Source organism: Canis lupus, chromosome 10, assembly GCF_048164855.1.
Source record: "Canis lupus baileyi chromosome 10, mCanLup2.hap1, whole genome shotgun sequence".
NCBI lineage: Eukaryota > Metazoa > Chordata > Mammalia > Carnivora > Canidae > Canis > Canis lupus.
This window is the reverse complement of record NC_132847.1, coordinates 41620571-41636928: the sequence shown is the minus strand read 5'-3', so window position 1 is coordinate 41636928 and position 16358 is coordinate 41620571. Positions and strand designations below refer to the sequence as shown.

Sequence of the window (16358 nt, the reverse complement as noted above, 5' to 3'; positions counted from 1 at the left end):
CATCTTACAGAATGGAATGGGGGAGAGGAGTGAATGATAAATGCACGGTTCCACTAGACTAGCACAGAGGCAACGACAGAATAAGGTATGTAACTAGATTCACCTTTCCAAGTATAAATACATCAATCTTCATGGAAAAGAGGAAGTAAAAAAAAAATTAGTCTTGCGGTAGGCAAAGCAAAAAGCAAAAGTTATTTGTAACCTTTAGGTCACCTCAACCTTTCTGCTCCATCTCTGAATACAGGAAAGCTAGGATTTGATTTACATCATAAATTCAGCGATAGACACAGATTGCCTTTCTGTGTGAGGAAACAATGCCTACAGTCACCATGCATTTTCATGTATGCAGCTGTGACCCTAGCGCTTTCAGAAGCATAGCATAGCACTTACTACATCAAATATGCATTTTAAAAGCATTTCTCTACCTGCTCTGAATTTTGATTCGAAAGTGCTGGTTGGAAGCCAAAAAGGGATTAAAAAAAAAAAAAAAAACGCGCTGCAGATTTTAGGATTTTAAAAAATGCATAACAAAAAATTAAGGTGCCACAATGAATATTACTATAAAAAAGAAAAATTAAGCAATAATTGTGAATTATCCTGTCGTGTTTTAAGGCAAATGTATTTTTCCTTTCCACATAAGCTCCCAGGAAAAGAAGACTTTTGGAGCAAAAAGTATTTTAATTTTGACATTTTAACAAATTTGACTATTTTCTTTGGGTCCATAAGGTAGATAGGGAAAGTGTAAGATTTCTTTGAAAGTGTACATCATATTACATAATTCTGCCCACATACGGCACCTTTTGCAGGATTCCTATTTTGAGAGGCAGGGTTTTAATACAAGGTGTGTGCCAACGTCAGAAGTTTAAAACTTATTTTAGGTAGAAGGTAATGGCTGTGGGGAAATAAACACATACTTAGCATTCCAAAACTTCTATTAATAAGCTACAATGATTGCAAAAATATAAATTAAAATAAAATTGAATTAAATTTAAAAACTAGACACAGGATAAATAGGCTAATATGGCAAAAATGACATTTTATGCACTTACAGGCTTTTATCATCAAATTACCATAGCAATTTTTAGATTAAACAGCTACTTTTAGAAGGACTTAAAAGCACTTTCTAGTGGCAATTGCTAACTGGATGACTGTACAATATGTGTAGCTTATTCTTTCGGTCTGATTATAAATCCCAAGTGTAAACCCCAGGTGATTAGAACCATAAACTGTGAACAAAGACTTCCCTGGGTGGGAAAAAGGAGAGAAAAGAGGAAATGAAAACAGAAGCAAAACATGCAGTTCAATAGAAAGAATCAAACTGCAAAGAGCCAGATGGCCCCTGCAAAGTATTGGCTCTGCTTCCCCTAGTTACTGCCCTGGCTTCTTTCTTATCATTAACTCTGCTGGGCTTTCTCAGAGTCAGATCAGACGCTGATCATCTCTTCTTTCCCATATTCTTTTTCATGATTTTTCTATAAAGATGCCCATGTATCCATTAAAGCAAGAATTCACAAGCCCTCTGAAATGATACTGTAACTTTTTTGTTTTTTATTAATACGCAAAATTTTGAAGGCCTGTGTGTGTGTGTACATTTCTAACGAAGGACCAAAACTTTTTATGAGATTCTCAAAAAAGGACCACTGCCCCCCTCCAAAAACCAGTATATGTCAGCAAATTAAAGTATATCGAAGGTTATTACTATAATTCAGGCTTGTTAAATTCCCACTTAGAGAATTCCCAAAAGACTATAGAGTAAGCACTCTCCTCCCCCCAACCCAAAAAAAGGTTGTATATGATGTGCCCCAAAGTGGTAGCTCCCCAAGTATGGAAGTTTTTGGAACTTCAGCAAAATTAAACATATTAATGTATTCTACTAGTTTGAATCCCTTATGGCAGCTTGACTGTGTAGTACAGATGATTTAATAATGGTGTCATGCTTCTTTTATGCTAAATAAAACCAAACATCTACATCCCAATGGATCTCTTTAGATGATATATTCAATTACTGAAATAATCAGGTCCCCCAAAAGCAAAATGCTCACTTTGACCCCCACCCCCAAAAGAGAAATTTAGATGGTCAAGTTTTTAAAATGTTACAGGATTCCAAGTAACCTCATTAAGAAGAAGTAAATGTAATAAAATTTGCATAAAATGGAAAACAGTAACTACTCTTGCTGAAGTTTTTAAATGCTTCAAGTTTTCGTGGGTTTTTTTGTTTTTTTTTTTTAATGTTTTTAAAGACTTTATTTATTTATTCATAGAGACAGAGAGAGAAAGAGAGAGAGAGGCGCAGACACAGGCAGAGAAAGAAGCAGGCACCATGCAGAGAGCCCGACATGGGACTCAAGGATCACGCCCCTGGGCTGCAGGCGGCGCTAAACCGCTGCGCCACCGGGGCTGCCCTAAATGCTTCAAGTCTTTTTTTGTTTTTGTTTTTTAATTTTTATTTATTTATGATGGTCACAGAGAGAGAGAGAGGCACAGAGACACAGGCAGAGGGAGAAGCAGGCTCCATGCACCGGGAGCCCAATGTGGGATTCGATCCCAGGTCTCCAGGATCGCGCCCTGGGCCAAAGGCAGGCGCCAAACCGCTGCGCCACCCAGGGATCCCTGCTTCAAGTTTTTATTTAAACTCTAATTAGTTGGAGCACCTGGGTGGCTCAGTAGTTGAGCGTCTGCCTTTGGCTCAGGGCCTGATCCCAGGGTCTTGGAACAAGTCCCGCACTGAGGTCCCCGCAGGGAGCCTGCTTCTCCCTCAGCCTGTCTCTGCCTCTCTGTGTCTCTTATGAATAAATAAACAAAATCTTTAAAATTAATTAATTAATTAATTCTAGTTAGTTAACATATATTAGTTTCAGGAGTAGAATTCAGTGATTCATCACTTACATATGACAATAACTACTCTTAATTTTTTTTTTTTTTTAATTTACTTATGATAGTCACAGAGAGAGAGAGAGAGGCAGAGACACAGGCAGAGGGAGAAGCAGGCTCCATGCATCGGGAGCCTGATATGGGATTCGATCCCGGGTCTCCAGGATCGCGCCCTGGGCCAAAGGCAGGCGCCAAACCGCTGCGCCACCCAGGGATCCCAATAACTACTCTTAATTAAAGACTAAGAAGTCGGGATCCCTGGGTGGCGCAGCGGTTTAGCGCCTGCCTTTGGCCCAGGGCGCGATCCTGGAGACCTAGGATCGAATCCCACGTCGGGCTCCTGGTGCATGGAGCCTGCTTCTCCCTCTGCCTGTGTCTCTGCCTCTCTCTCTCTCACTGTGTGCCTATCATAAATAAATAAAAATTAAAAAAAAAAAAAGACTAAGAAGTCTATTTCCAGGAACTTAAAAGCAATAGCTTACCTCCAAAATAAACGTACAAGGTAAAGACCCTAAAAATTCACTAGACTTGGTAGGCATACAAAAAGTTACAGAATAAATAAAATGTGGTACATCCATGCAATGGAATATTATTTAGCCATAAAAGGGAATGAAATATTGACGATGCTACAACATAGACAAACCTTGAAAACATTATGCTAGGTGGAAAAAAACAAGCATAAAAGGCCACATATTGTAGGGTTCCAATTATATAAAATGCCCAGAAGAGGCAAGTCCACAGATACAAAAAGTAGTATTTTCCAGGGCCTACAGAAGAGATACTAGGGAGTTACTCTTAGTGGGTAAAGAGCTTCTTTTGGGGGTGATGAAAATGTTCTGGGATTAGATAGTAATAATGGTTAGACAACTTTGTGGATATAAAAAAAAACAACAACAACACTGAACTGTAGGGTTTAAAAAGGTGAGTTTTATGGCATACAAATTATATCTCCAAAAAAATGCACTAAAAAATATTTCAGGGGCACCTGGCCACTTCAGTGGATCATGTGACTCTCAAACTCAGGGTCTTGTGTTCGAACTCCATATAGGGTGTAGAGATTAATTAAATAAATAAAACTTCAAAAAATTTTTCTCAAATTTAACTTGGCCACATACTATCTTAGATTTAGTTAACCGCTTCTTGATTTTAGAAAAATTCATGTGTATCATGTGAAGTATAACACCAATAGAATCCTAATGAAATGAATTTCCCTTAAAAAGGAAGCAAGTTCAAATCAGGAACCTCATATATTACTTCAATACACCTGGTTGATTATGCCCTGTCTTTAAAGATTTTTATTTATTTATTTCCGAGAAAGCACAAGCAGGAAGAGCAGCCCAGAGGTAGGGGGGCAGGGGGCAGAAGCAGGCTCCCCATTGAGCAGGGAGCCTGATGCAAGGCTGGATCCCAGGACCTAGAGATCATGACTTGAGCTAAAGGCAGACGCTCAACTGAGTGAGCCACCCAGGGGCCTCAATTACACCCATTTTTAAAGGTGCAGATGTGGGATGAAATAAGGCTTATGCCATTATGAAATGCCATGATGTTGTTTGGTTATGAATGGTTAGCCATTCATCCAGTGATTCTCAGACCTATTTCCACATCAAAATCCCTGGAGATTATTAAAAAATATACAGATCCTACATACCCACACTGGGTGACACCCAAGCTTTCTAAATCAGCATCTATAGAGGCAGGGCTTCAGAATCTATAGATTAAATGCATTTCCAGCGAGTCTTATCATTTCCACCTGTCCATTACCACTAGCAAATCTGAAAGGAGTGGTAGACTAGGGAAATCACCATTTTGAAATAATCACAGTGAAAATTAGTTGGGAGGTTGGGGGCATAATGAGGTGCAGGGTATTTGCATGGTTCCAAGAGTCTTATCCATAGATTGCTTATTAGTTACAAGAGAAAAATGATTAACCCTAGAGTAAAGAAACAAGACATCACCTTGACTGGATAACCAAAATTAAAATCACCACTGAGGGGTACAGAGCTGGCTCAGTCAGTGGAGTAAGTGACTCGTGATCCTAGGGCTGTGAGTTCCAGCCCCATGACGGGGTAGAGGTTACTTGAAAAAGAAAAAAAAAAATGTTTAATTAAAATTACCAGTGAGGGATAAAATGGACATCAGTGCCTCCAGGTGTGATATCCTAAGGCATTACTTTTATAGTATTCCAAAATGTCAATATCATGAAAGACAAAAGAAGAAGAGAAACAATTACAGACTTTCAAAGACTAAAAAGACATGACAACTAAAGGTAACATGTGATCCTAAATTAAACCCTACACACTAAAAATACAAAGGAAAAAAGCATAAAAGGACATTTTTAAGACAGATGACAAAACTGCAAGTTGGATTATAGATTACTATATCGATGTTAAATATTCTCAATATAATAACTGTTCTCAGATTATATGAGAATACCCTTGTTCTTAGAAAATACACACTGCTGAATATACACAATCTACTCAATAATTTTTTTAAGAATTACAGAGAGATAGAACAATAAAGCAAATGTGGCAATATTGAAAAACAAAAACAAAAACACTGGTTGAGGGAGCCCCCCCAGGTGGCTCAGCAGTGCAGGGCGTGGACCTGGAGACCCAGGATCAGGCTCCCTGCATGGAGCCTGCCTCTCCCTCTGCCTGTGTCTCTGCCTCTCTCTCTCTCTCTCTCTCTTTCTCTCTCTCTCTGTCTCTCATGAGTAAATAAATAAAATCTTAAAAAAAAAAAAAAAACTGACGAATCAGGGTAAATGGAATATGGGAGTCTTTTGTACTATTCATGCATCTTTCTGGAATTTTGACATTATTTTAAAATAATAAGTTAAAAAGACAGACTTTAACTCCCCACTCCTCTTTCACTAAAACCCGATGTCTCTGCCACGACCTTGGGTATTCTAGGCCATGGCCCTCTCCTGGGCCTCCATCTCGGCCTCTCCATGCCCTGAACACTGAGCTCCAGCCCCTAGGCCTCCTGTTCGGCACTCCAGCGTACCAGCTCTCTCTCTCATGGCAGCACGGAGGCCCGTGCTTCCACCTAGGTCTGCCAACACTCTTTCTGGGCTCCTCCTGTGGTTGACTCCAGCTCACTCCTCAAAATGGATGGAAGAGAGATCCCTGGGTGGCGCAGCGGTTAAGCGCCTGCCTTTGGCCCAGGGCGCGATCCTGGAGACCCAGGATCGAATCCCACATTGGGCTCCCAGTACATGGAGCCTGCTTCTCCCTCTGCCTGTGTCTCTGCCTCTCTCTTTCTCTCTGTGACTATCATAAATAATAATAAAAAAAAATTTTTTTTTTAAAAATGGATGGAAGAGAAAATGCAGGAGTTTAATGCCGAGAAAAAGTTAGGCATCAAAATTAAAACCAGGGCTACATTTTGATGTCCACAACCACACAGTGGTCCTCATGCATTTTGTTGCAGTACTTCTCTTAGGATTCTCATTTTCCTATGTGATAGCCCTCAGGGAGGAATGTTTGCCTCAAGAGCTAAGTGAAAAAGATCAATATGAATCATCAAGTACTTTAGCCTCCGGGACACACATCTTTACGTTCTGAAAATTAACTCTCCACCTAAATAAAGTACATAATACTGTCCAAAAAGACGAACGAATACACAGAGTACGCATAACTAATCCACTCGGGGTATAACCGTCCATTACCCTTGGCCTCATCACCCATTTCGGAGCACACCATCTGCCAAAAGCCTTTAATATTCCCTCATTCCAGAAAGTACAGCTTGATGTTGATCAGACCAAACCTTCCACAAATAAGATTTTGAACATTTGCTCTGTGTGCATGTCAGCCACTGTCTGGCACATCAGAATGCTGCACGAATTCTGAAACAAGCAGTCACTGCTCATGAATTCACAGCTACTTCTTCACTTCAGCAAAGGGAAGAGAGATCTTGAAAAGATTGCCATAATATGAATATGCAGAGGAAAAACGAAAGGCAGAAGCACATGATAAAATTCCAGGGGCAGGAAGGGAAACATGGCATAGTACAAAGCAACTGAGAAAATGCGCTTCGATAATTTATGAATCGTAAAAACTTAGTTTCATTATTCATCCTCGCAATTGAAACACCACTCCAGATTCGTTCTCTGCCACACTAGGGTCAATATTCGAGAATGTTTAAGTAACTTAAGTATAAGTGTGTCACAGAAAAGTGGAGTTCAAGCTAACCAACAGAAAATCCAGACCAAACAAAGTGGGGGAAAGATAAACCTAAACCAAAGGATACATTCATAGCAGTTTTTAACAGGTGGGGGGCCAGGAGGTGCCTACCTGGCTCAGTTGGTAAAACAAGCGACTTTTTTTTTTTTTTAATTTTTATTTATTTATGATAGTCACAGAGAGAAAGAGAGAGAAAGGCAAAGACACAGGCAGAGGGAGAAGCAGGCTCCATGCACCGGGAGCCCAACGTGGGATTCGATCCCGGGTCTCCAGGATCATGCCCCGGGCCAAAGGCAGGCACCAAACCGCTGTGCCACCCAGGGATCCCCAACAAGTGACTCTTGATCTCAGAGTCGTGAGTTCAAGCCCCATGGTAGGTGTCAAAACGACTAAAAGTAAATAAACTTTTTTTAAAAAGACAATTATTATAAAATTGTTCACTGGTAGAAAAGAGGTTCTGGGCAGCCCGGGTGGCACAGCGGTTTAGCGCCGCCTGCAGCCCGGGGTGTGATCCTGGAGACCTGGAATCGAGTCCCACGTTGGGCTCCCTGAATGGAGCCTGCTTCTCCCTCTGTCTGTGTCTCTGCCTCTCTCTTTGTGTCTCTATGAATAAATAAATAAAATCTTAAAAAAAAAAAAAAGAAAGAAAGAAAAGAGCTTCTAAGATTTTGAAAACTATTAAAGGGATCCCTGGGTGGTGCAGTGGTTTGGTGCCTGCCTTTGGCCCAGGGCGCGATCCTGGAGTCCTGGGATCGAGTCCCACATCGGGCTCCCGGTGCATGGAGCCTGCTTCTCCCTCTGCCTATGTCTCTGCCTCTCTGTGTGTGTGTGACTATCATAAATAAATAAAAATTAAAAAAAAAAGAAAACTATTAAATGCCTAAAATCAGGATCACAAACCTGTTGCCCTTGGATCGTATCCTATGGACAGATGTGTTTTATCTGCCTACCCTGTATTTTTAAAAACCAGAATTGTTTTCTGGCATTTGGTGGTCAGGAGATTTCATATAAAATGTTATTAACATCGAAAGATCAGAAGGTCTAGCAACAATGAACCCGTATTGCCTCATTTCAACAACTGGCCAGCAGTTTGCCACCCTACCAGCACACTGAAAACCATCTAATCTAGGAAGCTTTGAAAAACCACTGATGCCTGAAGCTAACACTAGTCCTTCTAGGAAAAGCCCAGGCACCTGTACATTTAAAAGCCCTTTGGAGGCTCTACTATGCAACCAGATTCAAGATTCATGGACCGACAATTTCATATGTAGCATATGCTATGTATAAATGTGCTGTGGTATTCTTCCAGCTAACCCCATCCTAAAAAATCATTGGAGCTGAAGCCACATTTAAACATGCCCATTTAGGGATCCCTGGGTGGCACAGCGGTTTAGCGCCTGCCTTTGGCCCAGGGTGCGATCCTGGAGACCCAGGATCGAATCCCACGTCGGGCTCCCGGTGCATGGAGGCTGCTTCTCCCTCTGCCTGTGCCTCTGCCTCTTTCTCTCTCACTGTGTGCCTATCATAAATAAATAAAAATTAAAAAAAATAAAAATAAAGTCCTAGTTGACCTGTGTTTAAAAAAATAAAATAAAATAAACATGCCCATTTAATCTGAAGTCACAAAAGAAAGGTCCAGCTTAGTAATATGAACTTTATTAGCCATACACACTCTAGTCTAATGTAACTCAAAGCACAGTCAGTACACTACCTGTGCATCTAAATCTCGTTAAAATGCAGGTTTCCAGGCATGTTCCAGACAGACATATCAAAAACTCTGGGACAAGCTCTGGATTCACTGAAAACCAGTGTGGTTTCTTAACAAGGTGGCTGGGGGCTCTCTTCCTCTCCTGCTCCAAACAAGCATCTACATCTGACAATGAAGAACACTCACTTGCTGGGGCCACAGGATTATTGCTTTAAATAGAGCAGGGGGGTTTAAATCTCTTACAAGCTCATGTATACTTGGCTGGCTCTCCCTGGACAGCTTTTTCCTTTAGAAATAAATGCTTATTAGTTCTGATCTTGGCCTCTCTATTGTCCGTGCTAGATGTGGTTAAGATGAACTTAGTGCCTTGGTGCTCAGGAGGAAACAGACTTTTTGCCTCCCAAACAGGGAACAGAGGCAAGGAAGACAGGATTAAGCCCCTTTGTGAACCCCTAAGGGATTCCTTGCAGTTTCTACGTGGTACCTCTAAGCTCCCACAACCTCAAGTGATATTTCTCAATTGTGAACCACAAATGACCTGTATCCAGATCACAGCACAGCTGGGTAAACATGCTGATTCCTAAGTCTAGTATAAAACCGACGGAATAAGAATGTCCAGCAAGGGCTTGAAAAGCTGTTCCATTAACAAGCTCCCCAGGTACTTCTTAGGCACAGAAAGTTTGAGGACCAAAGGGCTCTAGGTTCAACAAAGAAAATATCCACTCTAGAGCTCCTTTCGTAAAATTCACAGGAACCAAGGGAAGCTGCTCACACCTCCCTCTCTTCACTCCCATACCGGCGTAACATATGCAAGGCAGCACCAACTCATTTAAAATGACCACATATTCTGTTTTACTAGAATTCAAATTAAGCAGCTATTAGGACAAGAAGTGAAAAATGCTTCAACTCCAAAATGGTATGCTATCCGAGTCCTTAAAACTATAAAAAGAACACAGATGAGTTTCATTCCCAGAAAGCTCCCAATTATGTCATACTACTACCATTTTATCTTTTTTTAAGATTTTATTTATTTATTTGACAGAGAGAGAGAGAGAGAGAGCACAAACAGGGGGAGCTGCAGGCAGAGGGAGGAGAAGCAGACTCCTGGCTCAGCAAGGAGCCTGATGCAGGGTTCGATCCCTCGACCCTGGAATCATGACCTGAGCTGAAGGCAGATGTTTATTAACCAACCAAGTCACTCAGGCACCCCCTACTACTTTTTACGTTTAATTTTAAATTAATCTTACAGTATAACCAGGGAACACCTCTCAGTGGAGTTCTGGGCTTCTCATAACCCTTCTACGCTCCCATACACAGCTCATCAGTTGCCTCTCCAAAGCTGGAGGATATTCCGAACCAACATGTGGCAAAGAAGGCTGTAAAACAGCATGACAATTTCATGCTTGACTCAGGTAATCATAGCTCTCTTGAGGGGAATCTGCTCTTCAGGCTCACCTCTCCTCTGTTTCTGCCATCCACAATCCCCCCTGGAGGAACTTAAGGCTCTTATACACTCGATTACACTCTACTGATTTACAGTGCCAAACAGCCATTCACATAAGGGCTCTCCATAAACATTACTGGATTATGCCAACTCAGGTGATTGATTCTGGACCTCTTAATGTGCTGCCACTCTAAAGACACAACTTACATAACCAGTAGGATTTCAGCTCCTCGCACTGGGTTCCCTACCACACCTTGCGCCTACTTGTCCTTTAAAAAAACCAAGACCACAGTTGGAAGAACCAACTAGAGGAGGAAATGAATTATAAAGCAGGACACCACGTAAAACATTACAGGTGACTGATGGTCTAGCACTCACACACAGTAATGACAATCAGTGTGAAAGGGAGAACAATTCTAACCCTTCTGTTGACAGCATTTCCTTTTACCACCATCTAAACCAGAGCCTCTTTAACTTTTAAGGTGCCTACAGATTACCTGCAAAATCTAACTGGAATGCGGGGTGCTGATACAGGTAGTCTGAGATGGAGGACGAGACCCCACCCTCCTAACAGGCTCCCTGGTACCACTAACGCCGCCACGGATCTCCGCTCTCCATAGTGTAGCAGTGGAAAGAAGCGTCAGTACCTGGGAGCGAGCCCACCCGAGACCTAAAGCAAAGAAAGAGAATCTTTTGTTCTGCAAGGTCCCAGGCACTTAGCATGCACAGTGGAGCGGCTGACATACCATCTCGTACTCACTGGGAATCAGAATTGCTGGATCTTTTAAAAAAGACAAATGCCTACATCTTACGGCAGAGATTGATTCAGTTGATCTGGGGTATTTAATTGTTCCTATGCTTGTTTTTTTTGGTTTTTTTTTTTTCCTATGCTTGTTTTAAAGCACACCCAGGGGGTTCTAATAAGCGGCCAGTGTTGCAAATCATTGAATTAAAAATACCCAACTGGATGCTATATGTTGGCAAATTGAACTCCAATAAAAAAAATTTTTTTTTAATAAAAATAAATAAAAAAATAAAATACCCCACTGGGAGGAGGGAAATATGGAGTGCCTGCTAAAGGGTAAGGAATTTGGGGGAATGTGAAAACATTCTAAAATGATTATGGCAATGGTTGTGTAATTCTGTAAATAACCTAAAAACCACTGAATTGTATACTTTGAATGGGTTCAATCCTGTGGCATGCGAATTATATCTCAATAAAACTGTTATATAAAAATTTAAAATTTTAATGGCCTTCCTATTTTAAAATAATTAACTCCCAACGAAAAACAACAAAATGGATTTCTTTTCACTCCCTTTTCTAAAGATTTACTTTGAGAGAGAGAGAATGAGCAAGAGCAGGGGGAAGGGCAAAGTTCGGGGGAGAGAATCTCAAGCAAACTTCACGCTGAGCCCAGAGCCCAACACGGAGCTAGATCTCACGACCCTGAGACCCTGAGATCGTGACCTGAGCCGAAACTAAGAGTTGGACGCTTAACCAAATGAGCTACCCAGGCATCCCTGGAATTTTTTTCTATCCTGGAATTCTGGCCTAAAAGTTTGAAATTCTTTAAAAACAACAACAAAAATGCAGATGTTTATATGACTCATCTAGAAACATTAAGATCTGCTCATCATCTTCTTAGGTTCAATTCTGCTTAAGGTAATAGATGAAGAGAAATCTGAAATGAAAACCTTGTTATAGAGCACCACACTGTGTAAGAAAAAAAAAGGAAAGAAAAGCATATTTATCATTTTGGAAAAGTTTACACACCCCAAGTTTCCAGGGTATTTTCAAAAAAATAATTTTCCTTTTGCTTCCCCAATTTAAAAATGTTAACTTAAACTAATAAGCTAACAATGAATTAGTCGTTGTTCATTATTCCAAATTTCCTGTACATTTGAAGATATTCAGAAAAACATGTTAAGAAAAAATACATAAAATGAAAATCTGCCCTTGTTAAAAAATTGGCTTAAACTCTCAACGTACTCAATAAAAAAAGATTACAAAAAAAAATAAAAAAATAAAAATAAAAAAATAAAAAAGATTACAAATAGCACTAAAATTTCAAAACAGATCATTATAAATTAGAAGACACTGTCTGTTTATTACAAAAGGAAAGTACTCTAAAAACATGTAATAAGCACCAGCTGGTATTTTGGAGACTCTCTCATAGATTCTGATAGCTGTGATGTCAAGTGTTCAAAACTATTGGTGCTACATGCTCAAGCCAATGATGGTTCATTAGTACCCAATTTATTTTCACTGTCGGATCACCAGAGCCCTGTAACCCATTTCCCCTTAGAACCAGTGCCCTTGTTTATGATCCCATGTTCGTATTCTTCTGAAACAGGCACATTCTGGATGCATCGCTAAACAGTTCCTAAAACAATATACACTAGTTACATGGCATCTTCTGGGGCACTATGCTCACTAAGTAAGAGTCCCTCTCTTAAGAAATGGCTTTCTGGGACCTTCAAGGCAATGGTTAGGGTCACCTTTACAAGTAAGTATGCATTCCCTTGTCCAAACTCTTCAATAAAATCCAATGTAATTCACTTTAAAAAAAATTTTTTTAAGATTTTATTTATTTATTCATGAGAGACACAGAGAGAGAGGCAGAGACATAGGCAGAGGGAGAAGCAGGCTCCCTACGGGGAGCCCAATGCAGGACTCCATCCCAGGACCCCAGGATCACGACCTGAGCCAAAGGCAGATGCTCAACCCCTGAGCCACATAGGTGCCCTGTGTATTTTCTTTTTAACATAATTCTACCATGTTACATTACATAGATGACAAAGAAAAGGCAAATCAACACTCCCACTTACTAACCTTGCCCTGGGTATTAACCCTTAGTTTCCTGTTACTTTTTATCCTACCCTCCTACCTAGACTAAACCCCTCCTGTTTTAAGTACATTTGCTCAATCAACTCTTCAGTTTTCATAATATTGGGAAGATGGTTATAGCTATCCCAAAGCAGAAATATTTTGGGGGAACAGATTCTAATTCCAAGGAAGCAACCCTGAAACCTATAGTGGTGATATCGGCATGTTTCACCTCTATCTCAATCCTCTGCATCTTTGAAATACTAACTTCTTGAGAGGTCAAGACCCACCATCACTGTTGAATTAAATAATTTTTAATCAATGAGCATATCTGTTCATAACTTAGTTAACAATTCACACACACACACACACACACACACACACATTTTTTTGAAGGAAGGAGAAATGACATACCGAATGGTATATAAATTCCGAATATTCTTCTCCCCACATTGTCCTTCCTTAACAGCTTGCATTTGTAGTAATTTCATAATGGCTTTTATCAATCCATGTGTATTCCTGTAAAGAAACATAACATGTTAAATGCTATAGATACAAAGTGGATATTCCAATCAGGCACTCAAATCTACCATCTTTAAATAATTGAACACTTGCCACCCACACTGAACGATAACCACCCACATGCATCCACCTCATTCCACAGCACAGCCAAGAGGCCTCAAGGTAGACAGCTCCCATCCAACACATTTACAAGAGAAGGGGAGCCAAAGAATCAAACCACCAACCTATCAATCACCTCCCTACACACACTTGGGGGGTATCAATCAGGAAAAAAAAACATTCACCCACATAATTGCAGGCAGTGACCACATGAGTTGCCCATACTGAATAATTAAGTCCTTCATTTATAAATATTAGTAGACCATGAATAAATAACCAGACATAGGAAATTGATTAGCCACTCAAAAAACTGGGCCCGGGGACCATTCAGACAAATAACCCCTAATAAAATAAAGTTAATGGGAGTGGGGAATAAACCTTAAATTTTTTCTTTATTCTCTGTAAGAGGTAAGAGGATAATATATCAAAAAAAGAAAAAAAAGAACAAGAAGAAAGAAAGAAAAGAAACAAAGTGAATAGCCTGTCTTTTTTTATTATTGTTAATTTTTTTTTAATTGTGACATGGAATTCTTCCTGCTTTATTGAGGTAAAATTGACAAATACAATTGTAGTATGTTTAAAGTATATAATGTGATATATGCATACATTAATTATGGCAACCACTTTATAATTAACACATCCATCAACACATTTGTTTTTCAGTGAGAATGCTAAAAATCTACTGTCACCAATTTCAAGTATACAATATCGTATTGTTAGCTATAGTCACCATGCTGTACATTAGATCCTCAGAACTTGCTCATCTTATAATTGGAAGTTTGTACCCTCTGACCAAACTCTCCCCATTTCTCCCACCCAGCCACTGGCAACTACCATTCTACTGTTTCTATGAGTTTGGATTTTCTTTTTTTTTTAATTCTACATATAAATGTTACCATTCAGAATTTGTTTTTCTCTGTCTAGGTTATTTTATTTAGCATAATGTCTTCTAGTTTCATCCATGTTGTCACAAACTAGCCTGCCCTTTTAAAATCAGATTCTTCCTGGGAATGAAAAAGAAATCTTAGAAATAAAAAAATACCACCTGTTAAATTAAAAAAAAAAAGTAATTATTTTTTAAATCCTGGTTGTTCATATTTATGGAGCATCCATTGTAAACGAAGTACTCCCCAAAGTGCTTAACATGCATTATGTCATTTACTATCCAAAATATAGTAAGTTACAAATCATTGTTAACTTTATTTTTAGACTAGGACTTAATTAATTGCTATCATTTGGAAAAATTATGCGAGGTGTTATTTACTCTTTTATGACATTTAAGGTCTTCCAACTGACATAAAATTTGCCCAAACCATCCAATACAGTAGCCAACAGCCACACGGAGCACATGTAATGTGGCTGATCCAAATGGAGATGTGCTATAAATGTAAAATACACGATGGATTTTGAAGACTTAAGAAACAAAAAAAAATTACAAAAAAATTACATGCATAATTTTTTATACTGACTGTACATGGAAATAATATTCTCAGTACATGGGGCACATAATATATATAATTAAAATTAACATCACCTGTTTCTTTTTACCTATTAATGTGACTATGAAAAAATTTTGAATTATATATGTGGCTCACATTTGTGACTCAACTTTCCTTATCTAATAATTTACTTTTCATATGATTAGAATTTTAGAGAAGACAGATAACAGACCTATGATTTTTTTTATTGAAGAATAATTAAAATACAGTGTTATATTAGTTTCAGGTATACAATATAATGATTCAACAATTCTGTACACATCACAGCGCTCATCAAGACAAGTGTACTCTTAATCTCCTTTATCTCACTCATCCTCTCACACCCCCCCCCTTCCTCTGGCAACCATCAGTTTGTTCTCTGTATTTTAAGAGTCTGTTTTTTAGTTTATCTCTATTTGTCTTTGTTCATTTGTTTTGTTTCTTAAATTCCACATAAGTGAAATCATATGGTATTTATCCTTCTCTGACTTATCTGTGACTTATCTCACTTAGCATGGTGGACCTCTAGGTCCATCCATGCTGTTACAAATGGCAGAATTTCAATCTTTTTTATGGATGAGTAATATTCCATTGTGTATATATATCATACATTCTTTATCCATTCACCTATCAATAAACAGTTGAGTTGCATCTATATCTTGACTACTATAAATAATGCTGTAAAAAACATAGGGGTGGGCAGCCCTGGTGGTGCAGCGGTTTGGCGCCACCTGCAGCCCGGGGTGTGATCCTGGAGACCCGGGATCGAGTCCCACATCGGGTTCCCTGCATGGAGCCTGCTTCTCCCTCTGCCAGTGTCTCTGCCTCTTTCTCTGTGTGTGTCTCTATGAATAAGTAAATAAAATCTTAAAAAAAAAAAAAAAAAAAAAAAAAAAAACAAAAAACATAGGGGTGCATATATCTTTTCTAATTAGTGTTTTCATTTTCTTTGAGTAAATACCCAGTAGTGGAATTATTGGTCATATGGTAATTCTATTTTTAATTTTTTGAGGAACCTCCATACAGACATGATTTTTAATCAATTTCAGTCACCTACTCCTTTATCAAAGCAATAGAATCCCAGAAAAAAACACATACATCATATTTGTATTTCATTCACAGAACTACTGAGGCTAACAAATGAACTCCAGTTTTCTTTTTTTTTTTTTTAAGTTTATTTATTTTTAGCAATCTCTACACCCAACATGGAGCTGGAACTCATGAC

The 16358-nt window shown here is 39.2% G+C and overlaps 1 protein-coding gene across 2 annotated transcripts in view; it reads right to left on the bottom strand.

Moving 5' to 3' along the window:
- The window catches only part of FOCAD (focadhesin), a 312742-nt gene that overhangs the window by 243231 nt on the left and 53153 nt on the right, over window positions 1-16358 (bottom strand). For both annotated transcript variants that reach the window (XM_072841513.1, XM_072841514.1), the window contains exon 5: window positions 13449-13553. In XM_072841513.1, coding sequence (XP_072697614.1) covers window positions 13449-13553 — 105 coding nt within the window. The remainder of the gene's footprint in view (window positions 1-13448; window positions 13554-16358) is intronic.